At 39.4% G+C, this 20,219-nt stretch overlaps 1 protein-coding gene across 1 annotated transcript in view; it reads right to left on the minus strand.

Moving 5' to 3' along the window:
- Positions 1-20,219, minus strand: part of AKAP6 (A-kinase anchoring protein 6) — a 304,961-nt gene that overhangs the window by 25,819 nt on the left and 258,923 nt on the right. Inside the window, exon 12 of the mRNA XM_045013477.1 lies at positions 7,917-8,132. Within this exon, the coding sequence (XP_044869412.1) occupies positions 7,917-8,132 (216 nt within the window). The remainder of the gene's footprint in view (positions 1-7,916; positions 8,133-20,219) is intronic.

A 20,219-nucleotide genomic window follows, 5' to 3' on the forward strand; every position in this document is an offset into this window, starting at 1 on the left:
TTTGGTAGTTTTAACAGAGAGAAAAGGTCTTAAAGGGCATGACCTATTATCTTAACCCTAGCAGTTATCCTTCTAGATCAATGGAGAGCTGTACTGATGAGAGGCAGTGTAGACAAGACTCCACCACCATTGCTTATGCTGCATCTCTTCAGTGAATGGAGAGAGGACTGCAGTCCCCATGGCAGTCAATTCTGCTCCTCTTTCATGAATACAACAGAGCAACAGCCAAAATAATTTTAAAAAAACCCTTACAAATCCATGTTCAACTATGAATGGTATCACCGACTAAGCAGGTACCTCTTACCTACTCTAAGCCCCAGTCCACACAAACTATACATGGGCAAATCTCATCCCCCTTCTTAGGGCTTGACTTTTAAAATCAAATAAATGAGCAACAAAATCTAGTCCATGGCTTCTCACCAGGCTTGACTGCTCAGCCTACTCCCAAATCTTCTCTGCCTGAGGCCAAAGGATAAGCTAGTCTGGGAGCATGCTCCTTTTCCTTTTATTCCCGCCAGGCCTGATACTGCTGGCAATGTGCAAAGTGATGCTGGCTTTAGCGCCTGTCCCCTGAACACACCATTATCACCTTCTTGCCTAGCCTAGTCCTGCCTGGGGCTTGTTCCTCCCATCCCCGACTTCAAAGTGAACTTTGTTTAAACTAAAATGTGCCAAATAACATGTTTAAAATCAGAGCCACAGCAAATGATCTGACCTACTGGCAGTGAGCTCAGACGATCTCCTTTTAGAGCTCCCTAGACTGACTGGCATTTTCCTGCTAAACTTAATTCATATTATCAGCTTGAACGTGTCCATTAGCCTTGTAATGTTTTGTAATGAGGATATGCCACATTCAGATGTGTTAAAAACTGCCATTTGGGAAGGCTAAATGGCTAAAAGGGTTGGCAGCGTAATATGGAGTTTCTCACCTCCAGACTGTTAGTCAAAACTGGGGTCAGGCTGGTAGTGACTGAAAGTCTTTTACATCTGACTGGTTGCAGACCTATATGAAATGATTTGATGAGTGCGGTTTATTGATGTCTACCTCACAAAACCACCACTACATTTGGCACTGATTGACATCCTTGGCAGACAGATCAAATGATTTCAAGGACAAGTAACCTCAGCTTTCCTCTGGATCATACAGGAAGATCCTCCAGATGGCCAGGTATCTTGTTTGTGGAGGGGTGTAGTTTTGGAGAGCATGAAAGTGCCACTGCTAATGCTGTCAATAAATATAATACTTCAGCTACCAAGACAGTCAAGCTTGGCACCTGTTTTCAGTCAGTTTAGCTGTCATTTTCTCCACTGTGGTTCTTTCCTTTTCCATCTAGAGGGAAGCCAGTGGTGTTTCTCAGGTGAGTCTCTTTCAGAAGCCCTACAGAGATCAAATAGACTAGCACCTGTCACTGAGTCTAAAATCACAAAACATTCATTTTTAAAAAGCTGCCACCCAACGCAACAGGAATTTCAAATTTTGACACCAGTGGTTCTGACCTGATGATTTGAAAAACATGACGGTGACATGAGGAAATGAATAGGAATGTGGTGTCTTTTTGTGAAACAAGCTGAATGCTGTATTAGTGTATTCTCTTCTAGGAGAAGTCATTTGTAATTTAGTAAATATAAGGAATTAAATAATGACTTTGATACGGCTTGATTATGTAAGGCAGAAGAGCACTTTGTACAGGGCGTTGAATGTTCTCCTCACCAATTAAGATAATGGGAAAGCTGAGGATTTTCAGCACCCCACAGGATCAGACCCTTATGTAGCACTTCTAAACTTTACACAAGCTTTTTTTTTCAGCTATCTCCAACCTTACAAAAATAATGGCTTAATTAAACTCTTTCAGTTGAGTAAGTTTTTGTTTAGTGGTGCTACCTAACAAAGTAATGGAGCAATAACTAATACATTTGTCAACTCTGGAGTTTAGAACAAGTATCAGTCCATTGCTTTTTTTTTTTTTTAAATAAATCAATGAAAAGGACACAGAAAAAGTGAGGGGGAGATTTACTTTAGCTCTGAACTCAGCATTTTAAAAAACTGTTTTCTTTTCCCAAATGTACCAGAGATGCAGGCGAACAGAGAAAAGGGATGAGGATATCAGCTCAGCAGCCATATAGAAGTTTTTAACATTTTGTTTTCAAAGTGAATTATAAAGACTCAAAGAGGAGGCTGGGAAAAATCCCAAACAGCACATTAAGAACCGTCTTCTCCTCCTAAGAAATAAGCATCCAAGAAACAAGCCCATGGAAAAGAGAGCGAAAGAAACCTTTTTTTTTTTTTTTTTAAAGTGAGCTGTCTCACCATTACAGATTTTCCCAAGTTCTTACAACTCTAATTAAAATGTGGTAATTGGTTATGTTACCTCAATTACCATGACGCATGGACATTGATGCAAAGCGACACCAATTGAATCCCTTGGGTGTTATACCCCAAGGCCATCCCATTTATTGTGGCCTTATTATTTTCAATTATGTGGCTGGATGTACAGCATACTTTCAGAGCCAATACACATGGGGCTTTTTCTGGACATATAGTGCAGTGTACATACAGGATGACTCAGGAGATAAAAAAACATTTGCATGAGGCACAGAAGTGGACGTTAACACCATACAAAGACTCAAAGACAGGAATATTTCAGAGGAATTACAGGGCAGTTTGAAAATTAGAGCATTCTGAACCCAAATTATCTTGGCTGAAAACATCTATTTTATGAGTCTGATTAATACTGCCCCCTCAATAATTAGCAATCTCTGTTGATTGAGAAAAGAGATTGGGAATTTCTGCATAAAACTGATCAGAATTCTGCACTTATTGCACGAGCAGAGTACCTGACATCTGTGGGAGCTCTGCTTATGGAATGAGTAGCTTCTCCAGTAACTGGGAAAGACAGAGGTATGGGAGGTGCAAACTTTGGGAGAATAACAATTTGAAAATATAGATTTGGACCCCAGTCCTTGGCAGCACTACATGTACTTTGTGCTACTCCAGCAGTGTAAAACAGCTGCAACGGCAGCCAAACTGACTGGCAAAAGTTTCTGCTTGTGTGGGTAGTGTACTTTCATACTAACCCCATTGTGGCCGATAGTGTAAGGGGGGAATCCAGGAGGCATGTGGCCAGGGCATCTCTACACCTGGCTATCTGTGGCTACTGGAATGACCTATTGAAGCCATAGGTGCAAGACATGCTGGGGATAGCCCTGGATGGCAACATGATCAGGGTAACACAAAGGTAGCAGTAAGCAATCTTTGTGCTCCCTCCCTCAGCTAACCTCAACACAACTTGTATAGAGCACTGAATCAGGTCTGCCCAAAATCTTCTTTCATCTATTTAGTGTTTTCACAAGTGTCTCTCTGTCTAAGAAAGCTGCGAGTAAGGTCTCTTTCAGTGTATATTATGTGCCATTTGTGTGGTTCTGAAACTAAGAATTAGGAGACCGTAACTGTAAAATACAATAAAAGTGGGGTGGTGACTAACAAAAAGAAGGATCTACTGAAAAAGAAAAAAGAAAATTGTTCAAATATTAGAGCATATAACTGGTGCTATTTGGCAGTCCTGTTGGCAGCCTCAGTACAGAGGCTAAGGACTGAATGATAATGGTGGACTACATTCTCTTATACCAAGTGGTAGTCCTTTCAGAACTGGGAGGAGGCACATTAGCATGGGGAATCTTGCAGTGATGCACCATATATAAATAGGGCTCACATTCTGAATAATTCACAAACACTTTTTGCTTCATTAAAAATAGGACTTTACACTTTATATTCCAGCACTGGCTAACTGAAAGACAGCTGTTAGAGATCGGAGGTGATGTTGTGAAGTCTAGAATGTGATTAGATCTTATTACGGTTGTATTTCCAGCTAGATTAAGTTAAATGCAAAGATCTCAAAGTGCTTTAAAAATGCTAATGGCTTAAGCATCGCAACATCCCTGTGAGGTAGGAAATTATTATTCCCATTTTACACATGGGGAAACTGAAGCACAGATAAAGAGTCCTGTAAAACCACACGGTGATCCCAGGTCTCCGAACTCCCAGTTAAATTCTTCAGCCAAAAGACCAATGAATCACTTATTGTTTTTAAATTAAATCATTATTTTACCTAGCCTGTTTAACCTAGCCTCTTTTTTGCCTCTATGAGTGATTCTGAATTATAATGCTACTTATTAGATGTAACTTCTGCATCATGAGAGGGCCATCCTTTGCCAGACTTTGGTGTTTGTGTTACATACGAATACCTCTTTGTTATGTCTAGGTTTGTGAGGCAGGCTATTGCAAGGATAATGAAAAATTCAATAAAGATTTTTTTAAGGCATCAAGAAATAAAATAAATTTGAAAGAAACCTACAAACCCTTTGTAGGTAACTCCAACATAGCTTTCAGAAGGGGATAAGCAATCAAAATAAGAAGTAACTGAAGATAATAAGGAAGAGTAAAAAGATAAAGGAAAATTCTAGTATACAAATTAAGAGGAGAATGGAAGATGCAAGCAACTCCTGCACCTCTGTATGGCAACATAATCAGCTGTCTTATTTACTGTCAGAGAGTCAGATGCCATCGGAGGTATAAAACATCTCATTTGTTTTCATAAATTACAGTATACTGTGGGCAACCTCAAATAAAGACTTGTTACCAGGGGATACTGTTTATGTGCCAAGACTGGCACACCATCAAGTGCAGAGAGATGGGGAAGCAGAGGAAGCAATCTTGGGACCATCCCAAGAAATGACTACACAGGAACTGAGTGAAAGGAAAAGCTATAGCATGCCAACTCAGGACTGGGGAAGCGTAAGAACCCAGAATTCTACTGAGGTTGGTGCATCTTTCAGTGCTGAGAATTCAAATGGTTTTATCAACCTCAGAAATCTGTGGATACTGCTATGTTTATACAATCGTATTATAAACAAATCCACAACAAAACACTCTGAAACAAAATACTGCCCTAAATGAAAATTAAATGAGCATCCTGATAGTTCTTAATATCTGCCATTTCTCAGCAGAGAGGAAGGTATGGCCCCTACCCAGCTGCAAACAACTCAGTCTAGCACACAAGTTCTGCTTCCCCCAGGCAAAGTGGGAACAAAGCAGTGTGCAGCTTGTGAAGTTCCATGGCATCCAGACATCAAGTAACACACAGCACTTGTACAGTCTCTCTACCTTGGCTCCCAATCGATTCCAATCCCAAACAGAGCCACAAGACTCACTTTGCTCCTGCTGCAACAGCAGTGCCGAACTCTAATTAGCACATAGCAGCTTATTTAGAATAACTGCAGCTCCAAACAGCAAATAGCTTACACACAGCAGCTGTTCACGTGGAAGAGGAAAGAATATGCTCTCTCTGAAAAAACTTGGACCTCTATTCAGCAGCCTCCAGGATTTCTCACAGTTGCATCTTGCTCCTGCTCCAGGCACAAGAGAACAGCTATACTTACTACAGCAACTATAAGTTTTAAGAATGAAAAAAATATCCATTTAGCCTCTTTGCGGCAGCTCGCATCTCAGTGAAATATAGTAGAAACGCAGGTCAGCCTCTCTCTGGTAACTGTACTCCCATTACAGCAGCCTCCAGCAACCGAGCTTCAGGAATTTTTAGAACTGCATTTGTTCCATGCTGCAAGGTACAAGACAACATCTACTGTACACTCTTGCTGTTGCAGCTCCAAGCTTCAACTAGTTTCTGTACAGCAGGTCCACTTAACAAACCAGTCCAACTCTACGGCCCTAGGTAATGGTTTCTTAGAGCTATTGCTATCATTGAAAAACAAAGACAAAAATAAAAAAATCCCCAAATTGCCTAAGGGTTGGATCAGTTACCAGACATTGCAAAAAACAGAGAAGGGCTCATAGACCCTTAATCCAATTTTTTCCAAAGAAAAAGTTCTTCTATTATCCTTTTCCCCATCACTAACTCTCCTCTTCTAATCCTTCAATTTGCACCCTTTTCACAACCATATTTTGCTGCTGACCTCCCTTTCTTCTGTTCTCAACCTCTCACTCTCTTGGGATTGTTCTCTTCAAAATTCAAGCATCAGTAAGCTGGTTATTTGCTTTCTCAACTGTCATCTCCCTTCTTCCCCTCGTATCTAAGCCTAAGTGTGCTATCTACAACTGCTACCTCAAGTTCCTAACACCCCCAGTTTGGTTTTTGCCTTCCACTCCATTGAAACTGGTCTGACTGAGATTTTATCTGTTCCTTGCTATATCTTGAGGCCTTCAGCTCATCAACCTCTCTACTGCTTTTGACCCAGTTGATCTCCTTCTCAACACCTGAGCACCTTCTCTACATCTCTTCTTTAACTTTTGTGATACTGTCCATTCTTGGTGGTTCTTCTATGTCTCTGGCCTTCCAAAAATGTCTCCTTTTGCAGATCCTCTCCCTGCTATGTTTTGCTTTCTGTGGGAGTCCAACAGGGCTCTACCCTTGGGCCTTCCTTTTATCCCTTTATTGTATGGTTACATCTGCTCACATGACTTCAACAGCCATTTTTAAACTGGTGACTCACAAATTAATCTTTCAACTCCCTATTTGTCTCCCACTATCTAATCCCATATCTCATGTTGTCTCTCAGATGTCCCTTCCTGAATGTCTGTCAACTAAAACTAAACATGGTCAAAATTGAACTCCTGGTCTTTCCTCCCCAGACCTCTGCACTTGCTTATTCACTTTTGCTATTGAACACACTATCACCCTCCCTGTCACTCCAGTAACCAGCATGAGCGCCAACTCCTCCACTTCCCTTGCACTTCACATTCAAGCCATACCTGGAGTCTTCCCTCTTCTTTCTCCACAACATTTTTAAGATCTGACCTTTCTTTCTGGACACAGAGGTAGAGCTCTTATTCAGTCCTTTTTATCACTGGTATTTACTGTAGCCTCCTCTGGCCTCCTTAATACGCATACGTCCCCCCACCCCAAGCCAATACAACATACAGCTGCTAAAATCCTCTTCTTTGCCCTTCACTGGGACCATGTCACCTCTCCCCCCTTTCATTGGTTTGTGCTTCTACTCCACATCAAGTTCCAGGTTCTTATCTTTGCCTTCATAGCCCTGTGTAACTCTGCACCTCTCATTATCTGCACTTCCTCTTGCCTTGTTCCTTCCCCGCTACTCCACCACTTATGTTGGCCTTGATATCCTGTTTCTCTGCTTTTCCAGTAACTCTCTCCTTTACTTTCTTCCATGTCATCTTCTACAAAGACGTACCCATTCTATGATAATCCAGAAGCTCAATGCCCTCATTTACTTCCTTCCTTAAGTCCCACTTATTCTGCAACACCTAGAAGAAATTAGACAACTAATCAACGGCTAGATAGACAGGCACATGGGGATAGTTTGGATACATAATCTTTTAAAAAACCATGCAACCATCAAGATGTGAGCCATTCATCACCTCAGCCACTTTGCTTTCGTGCTATACCCCTTTCCCACACACTTTATCAGTTGATCGTCTGAGACCATTAGCACTCTGGGGCAGGGTGTTCTATGAGAAGAATACACTTAGTGATAGGCTGGTGCTGAAAACATTATGAACAGCGTACAGAACCTTTATGAAGTATCATATTCAATAAAAAATTATGGGCCCAATCTGGCTAAGTTCTGAGTAACTCGACTTGCACTGCTTTCAACAGGAGTTGAATGTGCCCAGTCCTTGACAGAATGAGATCCCATGTGATTAAAAATGCAGCAAACAGAATATGTATATTATGAGTTTGTCTTATTAATCAGTCATGTCTATATCCAACAATGTTTTGTGAAAAATAAAGCTTTATTTGTTGACTGTGGAGGTTAGAAATGGCATCTTCAGTCAGAAAATCCACTGTAAAATGAATATGTTTGCCATCCACTGGAATGTTGTCTTCCATGTGACAAATGAAACAATACTAGGTCTATTTAAAGTAAACATCACTCACCGGGACTTTTCCCAACTTCTTTTGTAGCCTGGTTTGCCACTGGACAGCTTGCATGACAATGGCTTCCCACCTTCTTTCAAGATTTACAATTATCAGCTGCATAGACTGGTGATCTGCATTCAGATTGCAGGTCTCCTGGTCATCCAGGAGGTGCTGGCATAATCGCAACACAGAGGCTACTCCACGACGTCTCTGTTTGATCTCACAGCACAGAGACTGCAGGACAGAGAAATGACAGATGTCAGTGCAGTGTAGTATACAAATGTATAAAATTAACTGTTAAGTTTATACTTTGTAATGTTCAGTCTTCTTACAATATATCTGTGTTCCATTCATTGTTTCCTTGATACTTAATATCAAAGCTTGGTGATGCACTCACAGATAGTAATAAAAATGGCAATGAGGCTGCAAAGCTACTTTAAGTCTTCTTCAAATTAATGCCACATGTAGCTAACTGTCTCAATGATGCCGAACGATTTACAGCACGTACAGGGTTCTCCCCAACCCCTATTCCACTGGGGCATGTCTCTGAAAATTAGCTATCCCGCCAACATCTAGTCATTCAAGTTTTTAAAATGGATTTTAAGAATTTTTCAGGAAAAATAAACAAACGCTTTACTCATAAAATGGCATAGTTTAATTCAATGTTTAATTCAATGCAGATCTAGAAAATCAAAATAACGAAAAATATATTACTTAGAAGAACCATTAGAAATGATGGGCCATATGTTACACTCCCGAGGAAAAATGTGCAGCAGGGAAGTGCAGTGGTCCTCTTTACAATCTTTACAAATGCTTCTTGTGATTATAACAGTCCTAAGATATTTCTTATACTGAAATTAAAATAGGAATACTGTAGTAATGACATTTGTGTTCAAAATTATAAATATTTAATAGCACAACTGTATTTCATCAGAAAGATCCAGTGCAACAGAGGAATACCATTTGTCTCTCATCATGCAATTCAAACCAGTGAAGAAGCCTTGTTTTTACCAAATAGCAGCTGAGGCCAGGAAATGTTGCATATACTCAAGAAACCTGTACAATTGCATTGGCAATCCCATATGATAATAGTACAAGTAGTGCATCTCCTGTGCTGCAATTAAGGGACACATTTCTCCAATTCTCCAATGATGGTCTACTTTTCTGTGCAGTATAGGGTCATGTATGGGGTTTTCAAGTGCTATCACCTCCACACCCACCCACCCTCTATGGACACTCAACATTGCATCAGGATTGTATTAACTCATGATGTCTTTTTACAGTAATTGCTATGAGGTTTGGGGGCACATAGCCTGGGCATCTATGAGGAAGAGTCCTCAGCCTTGCACTTGACCATGTACCTTTTCATGGCATGCTGTGAATCTAATACACCTCTACGCCGATATAACACAAATTCGGATATAACGTGGTAAAGCAGCGCTCCAGGGGGGCGGGCTCTGGTGGATCTGCACCATCTACTCAGGACACTCCCTACACTAACACCAGAACTAATCAACATACCCTTAGAGCCCCGACCAGGGTTATTCTATCTACTACCCAAGATCCACAAACCCGGAAATCCTGGACGCCCCATCATCTCGGGCATTGGAACTCTCACTGAAGGACTGTCTGGATATGTAGACTCTCTACTCAGACCCTATGCTACCAGCACTCCCAGCTATCTCCGTGACACCACTGATTTCCTGAGGAAACTACAATGCATTGGTGACCTTCCAGAAAACACCATCCTGGCCACCATGGATGTAGAGGCTCTCTACACAAACATCCCACATCCTGATGGAATACAAGCTGTCAGGAACAGTATCCCTGATGATGCCACAGCACACCTGGTTGCTGAGCTCTGTGGGTTTATCCTCACACACAACTATTTTAAATTTGCTGACAATATATATCTCCAGATCAGTGGCACCGCTATGGGCACCCGTATGGCCCCACAATATGCCAATATTTTTATGGCCGACCTGGAACAACGCTTCCTCAGCTCCCGTCCACTCACGCCCCTTCTCTACCTACGCTACATCGATGACATCTTCATCATCTGGACCCATGGGAAGGAGACTCTGGAAAAATTCCACCACGATTTCAACAGCTTCCACCCCTCCATCAGCCTCAGCCTGGACCAATCTACACGGGAGGTCCACTTCCTAGACACCACGGTGCAAATAAGTGATGGTCACATCAACACCACCCTATACCAAAAACCTACCGACCGCTATGCCTACCTTCATGCCTCCAGCTTCCATCCCGGACACACCACAAGATCCATTGTCTACAGCCAAGCACTGAGGTACAACCGTATCTGCTCTAACCCCACAGACAGAGACCAACACCTAGAAAATCTCCACCAAGCATTCTCAAGACTACAGTACCCACACGAGGAAATAAGGAAACACATCAACAGAGCCAGACGTGTACCCAGAAGCCTCCTACTGGAAGACAAACCCAAGAAAGAAACCAACAGGACTCCACTGGCCATCACATACAGTCCCCAGCTAAAACCCCTACAATGCATCATCAGGGATCTACAACCCATCCTGGACAATGATCCCACACTTTCACAGGCCTTGGGTGGCAGACCAGTTCTCGCCCACAGACAACCTGACAACCTGAAGCATATTCTCACCAGCAACTGCACACCGCACCATAGTAACTCTAGCTCAGGAACCAATCCATGCAACAAACCTCGATGCCAACTCTGCCCACATATCTACACCAGCAACACCATCACAGGACCAAACCAGATCAGCCACAACATCACCGGTTCATTCACCTGCACTTCCACCAATGTAATATATGCCATCATATGCCAGCAATGCCCCTCTGCTATGTACATCGGCCAAACTGGACAGTCTCTAAGGAAAAGGATAAATGGACACAAATCAGACATTAGGAATGGCAATATACAAAAACCTGTAGGAGAACACTTCAACCTCCCTGGCCACACAATAGCAGATCTTAAGGTGGCCATCCTACAGCAAAAAAACTTTAGGACCAGACTTCAAAGAGAAACTGCTGAGCTCCAGTTCATCTGCAAATTTGACACCATCAGCTCAGGACTAAACAAAGACTGTGAATGGCTTGCCAATTACAGAACCAGTTTCTCCTCCCTTGGTTTTCACACCTCAACTGCTAGAACAGGGCCTCATCCACCCTGATTGATCTAACCTCGTTATCTCTAGCTTGCTTCTTGCTTGCTTATATATACCTGCCCCGGGAAATTTCCACCACTTGCATCCGAAGAAGTGGGTATTCACCCACGAAAGCTCATGCTGCAAAACGTCTGTTAGTCTATAAGGTGCCACAGGATTCTTTGCTGCTTCTACAGAACCAGACTAACACGGCTACCCCTCTGATACAAATCAAGTTCGATATAACTCGGTTTCACCTATAACACGGTAAGATTTTTTGCTCCCGAGAACAGCGTTATATCGAGATAGAGGTGTATATGATTCCTAACTGGCACTTGTGCTTCTCATGGCATTACACTATGTATGTAACAATGTATTTCATGCATGGAGTTTTCCCAGATAATTTAAACTGTAACTTGCCAACATCTGTTTTCCTCTGCAGGATGCCACAGATGAAAGTACATGACCCTATGAGAAAATCTCAACTATCATTTGAACATTTTTGTTTCCTCTTATGGGACAGGTATTTTGTTTTTAATTTTCTGTTTTTTTTAAAAAGTAAAATAAACTCATCAACTTTCAGAGCAGTTCACAAGTGCCAATGGCTGAAAAATATTGATAATTAAGCTGGACATCCCCTTCTAAACTCGAATAAGAAGACAATAATATTCTATAAAAAGTAAGTTATGCTTCTGCATTATTAGATTGCTTTACCTAGAAGTGATGTACATCAAAACAGTATTTGCCCTCCAGAAGCATTTGTGCTTGTGCAATGACCCTAAGCTGAAGGACTGGAGCAAAACAGTGGTGCACATATCTAGAAATATATATCTTTCTTTTGCCTACTGATAGCATACAAATGATTTTTTTTAATTCAAAGCCTTCAAAAGAAATGATGATTATATCCACAAACATAGCTGAATTACTAATCTACTGGCACAATTTGATTGTTCTAACAGTTAACAGATTGCTTATTAATCAACAAGGGTAAACAAGACAATGCAATCTCATTTAGAGTGCGAGTTTTAATGCCTAAAAGTATTTGTGTTCAAAATGTTAATCCCGATAAGGCTTCATTAGAAGACGTCTTAAAATGATTAAGTGCATTTCATTGTAAAGTACACTGAGTAGTATATCAGCAGGTGGACATTTCATACAGATGTTCCACTTATTGATATAATGCATTCTATAGCTATTTAAATTACCCCAACTCTGTGATAGCTGGAATTCCATTATTTCTGTAATGAGAGAACTCTGTACCTTTAATATTTCTGAATTTTAAATAAGGTGAATGACAAATTCCCAAACCACTATTTATGGCAAAATATGACCAGGAATTTTATTATTCAATTTAGACCAGTGCTGCATTTTCACTTAAGTTTCCTGAACTTGCCCTTATTTATTTTCCTAGGATTCATTACTACATACCTACACAGCTCTTGATGTAATCAAATGTCTGAAATATTTCCTTTCTGATGCTGTTCATTAGACTAATATTACACCAGAAAAAAAATCTAGGTACAAATAAACTTAACACTGCAACAGCAAAGAAATTGAACATTATGATGGCTTTATGAGCTAGATTCTGCTCTCAGTTAACCTGGTGAAAATCTGAAGCTGAGAATCTGGCCCCACACCCTTAACTCATCCTCTTACCTTGATGTACCTAATGATGGCATCCCCTAAAATATTAGATGCTATAATACTGTTACAATCTCATATAATATGATAAACTAAGGGCCACTCCATTCATAAACCAAAATATGCGGGCTATAATAAGACCTGTACGTTGTATTATCTGCAAGCAGAGATACAGGACCAAATTCATCTCTCATTTACATCAGTTTTCCACCAGCACAATAACATTAACTTCACGGAAGCTATTCTTGATTTACATGGGTGTGACAGTACAATTCAACCACAGTAGTTTTGTTATGATTAATATTAAAAGAGGATGAAACACTCATTTCTAACACGGAAAAGAATGACGACTCTTGTAGAGCTAGAAGACTTAATCAGGTAAAGGCACACAAACAATATATACAATGGTAGGCTACAATGACTCCAGAGGGTATTTATGGTCTGTTATGTATCCTGCTAAATGATCATTATCTGTATCTTTGACATGATATCTCAGTGTCCCATTCCTATCCATACTTTGCAACTATTGAACTGGAATGGTCATGTGAAATATTGTGAATACAGTGATTGTGCACAGACAGTTCTCATTTCCAAATCTTCACCAGTTATTTCATTTTACATTTCTAAATACATCTCTACCCCGATATAATGCGGCTCGATATAACATGAATTCGGTTATAATGCGGTAAAGCAGTGCTCCGGGGGGGGCGGGGCTGCGCACTCCGGCAGAGCAAAGCAAGTTCGATATAACGTGGTCTCACCCATAATGCAGTAAGATTTTTTGGCTCCCGAGGCCAGCGTTGTATTGGGGTAGAGGTGTAGTATAACTCTATATTTTGAGATATTAGCCTCTACAAAAAACTCATAATCATCAAAGCCATTACTTATCAAAAGAAAAGCAAAGAGGACCAGGATTTTTAGACACAGGAGTCTAAAGTGCATGAACCTTAAACCCTAAGTCCATTTTTAGGCACCTGTCCGACTTTCAAAAGCACTGAACATTCCACTGCTCTGATTTCCCTCAGTGGGAACTGTTGGTGCTCTGCAGTTTAAAAAAATCAGGCAGATGCCTATATATAAATTACGAGGCTTGCTTTAGGCTCCTCTATTTGAAAATCTAGACTGAATTGTCCCAGTATGGTAAACTATGTTTTGCAATATAGATAGAGATGTCTGGTGAATATATAGGCAATATTACAATGCAGTGTTTATTAAAACATATTTCCTGCACATCACAGAAGAACCCTGGAGATCTTTCTTCTCTCAGCATAACCCTATGGTTAGTGCTTTGTGACTATCACCCTGACAGCTGAAAAGGGCTGGATTGCTCTCCTTTCACAGCCTGCTAATACCACACCATATATCATCTGGAAGGGCCACGGCTGAATGACATCAAAGACCACTCCCAAGCCAGGGGCCAAGAGCATTGTCTAGGCAGAACCTAGTGCCCAGGATGGTTCTGGGACAAGAGGTTGAATCATGTACTTTCACACAGCATGGTAGAATACTACTGCTTGGCTACTAAGGCCCTGATTCTGCAAGGTACTTAAGCATATGTTGAATTTTAAGCATGTGAGGAGTCATCTTAAATTCAATGGAACTATGCACATATGTTAGGCACATGTTTAAGTTCCTTGCTGAACTGAGTCCTAAGCAATATTTTTCAACAACTGGATATTCTTCCTTTAAGTCCAAAAAGAAAACAAAAAATGGAGTGTGAAATTTAGTAAGGACACTATTAAATACAAAGTTTATTTTGCCATTGACCAGTGCATCAATCTAGTCCAATGTTTATCTCTAAAGCAGAGCGATTGCTAGACAATGGCACAAAATTGATAAGCTGAAATTGTTCACAAACGATAAAATTATCGTATCACAGAATCATAGAAATGTAGGGCTGGAAGGGACCTCAACAAGTCATCATGTCCAGTCTTGTGTGCCGTGGGAGGACCAAGTAAACCTAGACCGTCCCTGACAGGTGTTTGTCCAAACTGTTGATAAAAACCTCCAATGATGGGGATTCCACAACCTCCCTTGGAAACCTGTTCCAGTGCTTAACTGCCCTTATAGTTAAAGTTTTTCTTAATATCTAACCTAAATCTCCCTTGCTGCAGATTAAGCCCATTACTTTCATCTTCAATGGACATGGAGAACAATTGAGTATCATCCTCTTTATAACAGTCTTTAACATATTTGAAGACTGTTATCAGGTCTCCCCTCAGTCTTCTTTTTTGAAGATTAAACATGCCCACATGTTTTCTAAACCTTTGAAAACATTTTTGTTCCTGTTCTCTGGACTCTCTCCAATTATTCCACATCTTTCCTAAAGTGAGGTGCCTAGAATTGGACACAGTACTCCAGCTGAGGCCTCATAAGAGCCGAATAGACTAGGACAATTACCTCCTATGTTTTAAATACAACATTATTGTTAATTCACCCCAGAATATTAGCCTTTTTCACAGCTGCATCACATTATTGATTCATATTCAATTTGTGATCCACTATAACCCCTAGATCCTTTTCAGCAGTACTACTTCCTAGCTAGTTATTTCCCATTTTGTAGTTGTTCATTTGATTTTTCCTAAGTGAAGTACTTTGCACTTGTCTTTGTTGAATTTCATTTTGTTAAGTTCAGACCAATTCTCCAATTTGTCAGAAGTCATTTTAAATTCTATTCCTGTGCTCCAAAGACCTTGAAACCCCTCACAGCTTGCTGTTATCTGCAAATTTTATAAGCATACTCTCCACTCCATTATCCAAGTCATTCATGAAAATATTGACTAGCACCAGACCCAGGACTGACCCCTGCAAGACCCCACTAAGATATGCCCCCCTTAGTTTTACAGCCAATCATTGATAACTACTCTTTGAGTATGGTCTTTCAATCAGTTGTGATACCACCTTATAGTAGTATCACAAAACTGTATTTCTATAGTATGAATCTGAATTACCATATACAAAAATTTAGATGATTTTTGTAGCAAAATGATTAGATGATTTTTTCCACATACTTTTAGTAAATAATGAAATTTGTTTGCATGAGGTCTTAATGCGTTTCAGTCCTTTTTGTCTCTCCTGTTTAAAGTTTGATTGACTTTATACTTATGAATATTGTATTGTGTGAAAAAAAGAAATCTCAGAAAATTCAAGACCCAATCTAATTGAAAATACCTGAGGTCTCTGGAGTCAGGAAAGCTGTCTGAAGGGCCCACAGATGCTAACTTACATTTTTTCACTTTCTTTGTACTTTTAGGTACAAAGGAATTGCCATACCCAATCAGACTAGTGGTCTCTCTAATTCTGTATCCTGTTTCTGACAATGGGCAATATTAGATGCTTCAGAAGAAGGTGCAAGAATACACTGAGGGCAATTGTGAAATAACCACCCCAAAGTGGAAGTTTCTGCCTAACTTTTGCCAGCCTGCCCTGAGGCATGAGGCTTTATATCCCCCTTTATATTTTTTTCCTATCTAGTGTAATCATGGAAAATGACTGAACTGTTACTCAAACTTTTTTTTTATTTTGATTTTTTTTGTATTTATTTATTTATTTAAAGTCAGCATTCAGACATAGTCCAAGCTAGCAAAATTCAGCCAAAAATTTGAGAAAGGAAGCTCTTATGCAACCTTAACTCAAATTGTTGCTGGTGCTCTCAGTATAATGATCATACTAGTCAGAGTCATGTTTTCAAGTGGCGAACAAACAGCAGCAAATGAACTCTTCAAAACAAAGGTGGGCCTAATTTCACCACTTTATGTCTGCTTTAGGCCCATGTAACGCCACAGATTTCAACAGAGTTGGCATACAACTAGAATAATGACTATGAAAAGTCTGACCCTTTATTTTTATGCAGATATCACTAATAATGTAAAACAGTGGCGGGACAGGAAGTTGGAATTACGACGTATCAACAGAATGCTTTCCATGAGATGACAGTGGCTGTCTGCTAGCTGGCTCCTACTGTTTGCTGTGCTGCAGCTTGTGTTTTAAAATTAACTTTGCATACTGCATGAATATTGAAAATAAGAATTTCTATTAGTGAATGAAAAAGACAACCAATGGTAAGTAATTCCTCAAAATAAAAAAAGCCAAATGCCATGGACTGGAAGTGAATGATGACTTGTCATCTTTTAAAGAAAATACTGGCAAACGCGGGTGTTTTAACTGATTTCAAGGTTAAAAGAAAATGTCACCTAATATAGGATCTCCGCTTAGTTGCAAATGGTGGGACTTAATCTATATTGAAGCTAAATATTCTATAAGTATGCAGTGAAGTGCAAAAAACAGCAATTGAAAAATGACATGATTAAATGGCACAACATGCAATCATTTGCTCTCAATTATATCAATGTATCTTCTTCATTTCAAGGAGTCAGGCAGAAATATTGTTTTTTAAATGCCTCTATTAAATTGGGCACCAATAATAAAATAGATGAGAGTCCTAATAAGCTCATTTATGTAACATACATCATACACCACAAAACTATTCTCTCCAAACGGGTTTGCACATAGATTTGTCTCCTGGTTGTCATCAGTCTTGGCTATATTAAAAGATTTTAAAGGCATAATGCTGCCTGCAGGCCCATTCACTGGAAAACCTTTGTATAACTTTTCTGGTTCACCCTTGTGAGATCTTTAATGCTAATTATGGAAAAAGTATTGATATAATATCTTTGCTGTCACATTTTATTACGATGACGGACACAACAGAATCAGGGATTGACATTTTGGAAATATCATCTAATTGCAAGTCAGAAACACGGAATGACAGTTTAAAGTAGATTACGACGTTTTTCGTAATCACCCATAGTGAACTGGTTTCCTTTATTTAAAAGTCATACTTTTAATAGCATTAGAAGATACTAAATTGCTATGCTGAACACATCTCTCTAGGATTCTCTGATCAGTGCATTATTTCTGCACAACGAATTTGGAAATTGTTCACAACATTTCTTTAAAACAAATCCATATTTCCAATGGTGATTCCATATTTTTTCCTGAGAGAGAGAGATATAAAAAATTAACTGCCATACAAGTATTGTAACATAAATATTTCATTTTTGTAAGTTTAATCTACCTATGTGTGTATTTATTATTGCCATGATAACTGTGTGTGTTGGGTTTAATTTTAATTCAATCAGATCACTGACTTATAAAAAAGATACACAAAGACATTGGTGTTGAAATCATTTGCAAACAATTACAATTAAAACAGCATTTTTAGGGACTAAAAGCAGCACCTGTATTCCTTCCAGCTTGTCTCCTGAAGTACAGTATACGAAATAAAACACAATACTGAATCTAGAATTGATGCTTCTCTTAGGCTTATTCCATAAAAGCTGTTATTATCTCTGTATGACATTCTTTAATTTATTTGTTCCACTCCTTATGCTGGGTTAAGTACTTTTACATATATTTATTTTTAAGAAGATAGTTCACTGGCCTGGTACTTAGTTCATATTCACATGTAATTAGTAATACGTAATATACTTCTTCTAAATTAAAAACACTATTAACATTCCAGACATATAAAACAATATGAAGATTAAGTTACTCTAAAGGAAACGATAATAGCTTACAGATTGCTTTTATCATTACTAAAATGCTGGTATCTATTACAGTGTCTCCCTGGAATAAAAAATGCACTTTTGGCAATAATCTGTTAAAGTGTCCATTATTGTTCAGATGCTGCTATCTAAAGTCTAAACTAGTCTGCAATTACAGAAAGGTAACTTTTAACAAAAAAAAAGAAAAATGGTGTTGGATGCAAATGTAGCGTTGCTACTAAAGTATGAAACACGTCTTCTGAAGCCTTATTTTTTCCTTGTGTGTGAGAGGAGAAGGCATTAATTAGAATTCATTTTCACATTAAAAGATTTTAGAACTTATTCACAACACACACTGATTTGTAGGTTACATTGGCTCCAGGTAGCCATTTCCAAATAATTTGTGGAGAGAAAGGGAGGTGATGGAAGAAGCCATTTTGCCCGCTATGGCACTGTTTGCATGTCCAGACTCTTCCAGTTTCTGTCCTCTTTGCATTTACATTTCAGAAGATTTTCCTCCCAATGAAAATGGGAGAAATTTTGAAGTATGTAGTGAAAAATGTTCATTTTTGGCAACATATTCTAAAGAAATAGAGACAGCATCAGAAGGGTAAGATCAGGGCATGAATATTAGCGCTTTGTACATCTTTTGTAACAAAACCTGAAAACCACATGATATTCATCTGGCATTACAAATCTGAAACTTGAGCTAGGTTTACTAACCAGTTCATCATAGTTTGCAAAACCTTCAGCAAACCTGGGTCAAGTTTCAAGAGAAGAACTTCAGGTTGAGGTGAAAATCTTCAACGTTCTGAAACCGAGAAGAACGCAGTGGGTTAAGCTGCATTTTGGTTTGAGTTTTGGAGTTAATTTAAATTCAAAACTTGAACTGAAATGAAGGTCTCATCTCAACAAGCAGACCGAAGATAAAAAACAACCCCCCTATTGCTCAGAGTACTGTTTCAGATATCTGAGTTTCATTCAACTTTAATGAAAAAGGATTATGATGACTCATAGCATTTAGAACCCAGTATCCACCCAGAGACCTAAATATACATTGTAAGAAAAAAAGATTTATATAGCTTTAGTGCCAATACCTGTAACAGTTAGGTTTATGCCAGATATGGCTACTCTGCCTACTCCTTCTCCTCCTTAACCTAGCCCTTTCAGAGCTTCTAGGCTGGTATATTTTCCTTGTCTCTCTGCAATGGTCTTCATACATTCTAGGAGGCACTGAGTGCTTCCTTCCCTTGAGACTGACACAAGAAGAGCTTCCTGGTGTAACTTCAGATGGGAAAGCAGTGTATAGAAAATAAACTGATTTAGTCTTTTTAGAGACTTGAGATCAGGCAAGGAGGCAGGAAGGGGAAAATGAAAACAGCTAGAGTAGAGAAAAGACAGTTCCTTTGGATTTTTTTGTCACACTGGTGAGGCAACTTTAAACCTGGGTGAACAAAAAGATCGCTTGGAAATAACATCATCCCCACTCCTAATAAATGATGTCCATGTCTGAGTCTGCTTAGGAACACTAGAGGCAGAGATATTGTTGTGCTTTCAACTATATCTGTTTATGCAGTGACAACAAGCACTCTTTTCTGGAACATTGTTCCTAGTCTTATTGCAAAGAGTTAGTTCATCTAAAATAAAAAGAAGAATATTCAATTAAATGAAAATATTTTCTCAACTTTGTGTCTTATCTTGCCCATGTTTATATACAGGTTTTTTTCCAGGCTTCTTGAGCTCAGTCCTTAACAAAGCTCACAGGCTTCCATTTCTTTAATCAGAAATAAACAAGAGCCAGGCTAAAGAGGCCACCTTCTCTTTTCAATCTCTCATTTAACAGGGAAAGGGAACAGGTGGTGTGAAGTGCTCCTCCCTGTGATCTCTGATCCAGTAAAGGGAAAGTCTGCTGTGAAATGTTTCTCCTCTACAGCCACTATTTTCTTCCATTTATACTCGGCGGAGAAAGTTTAATTAGGCAAAGG

The sequence above is a fragment of the Mauremys mutica genome, chromosome 4 (assembly GCF_020497125.1).
Source record: "Mauremys mutica isolate MM-2020 ecotype Southern chromosome 4, ASM2049712v1, whole genome shotgun sequence".
NCBI classification, from domain to species: Eukaryota; Metazoa; Chordata; order Testudines; family Geoemydidae; genus Mauremys; species Mauremys mutica.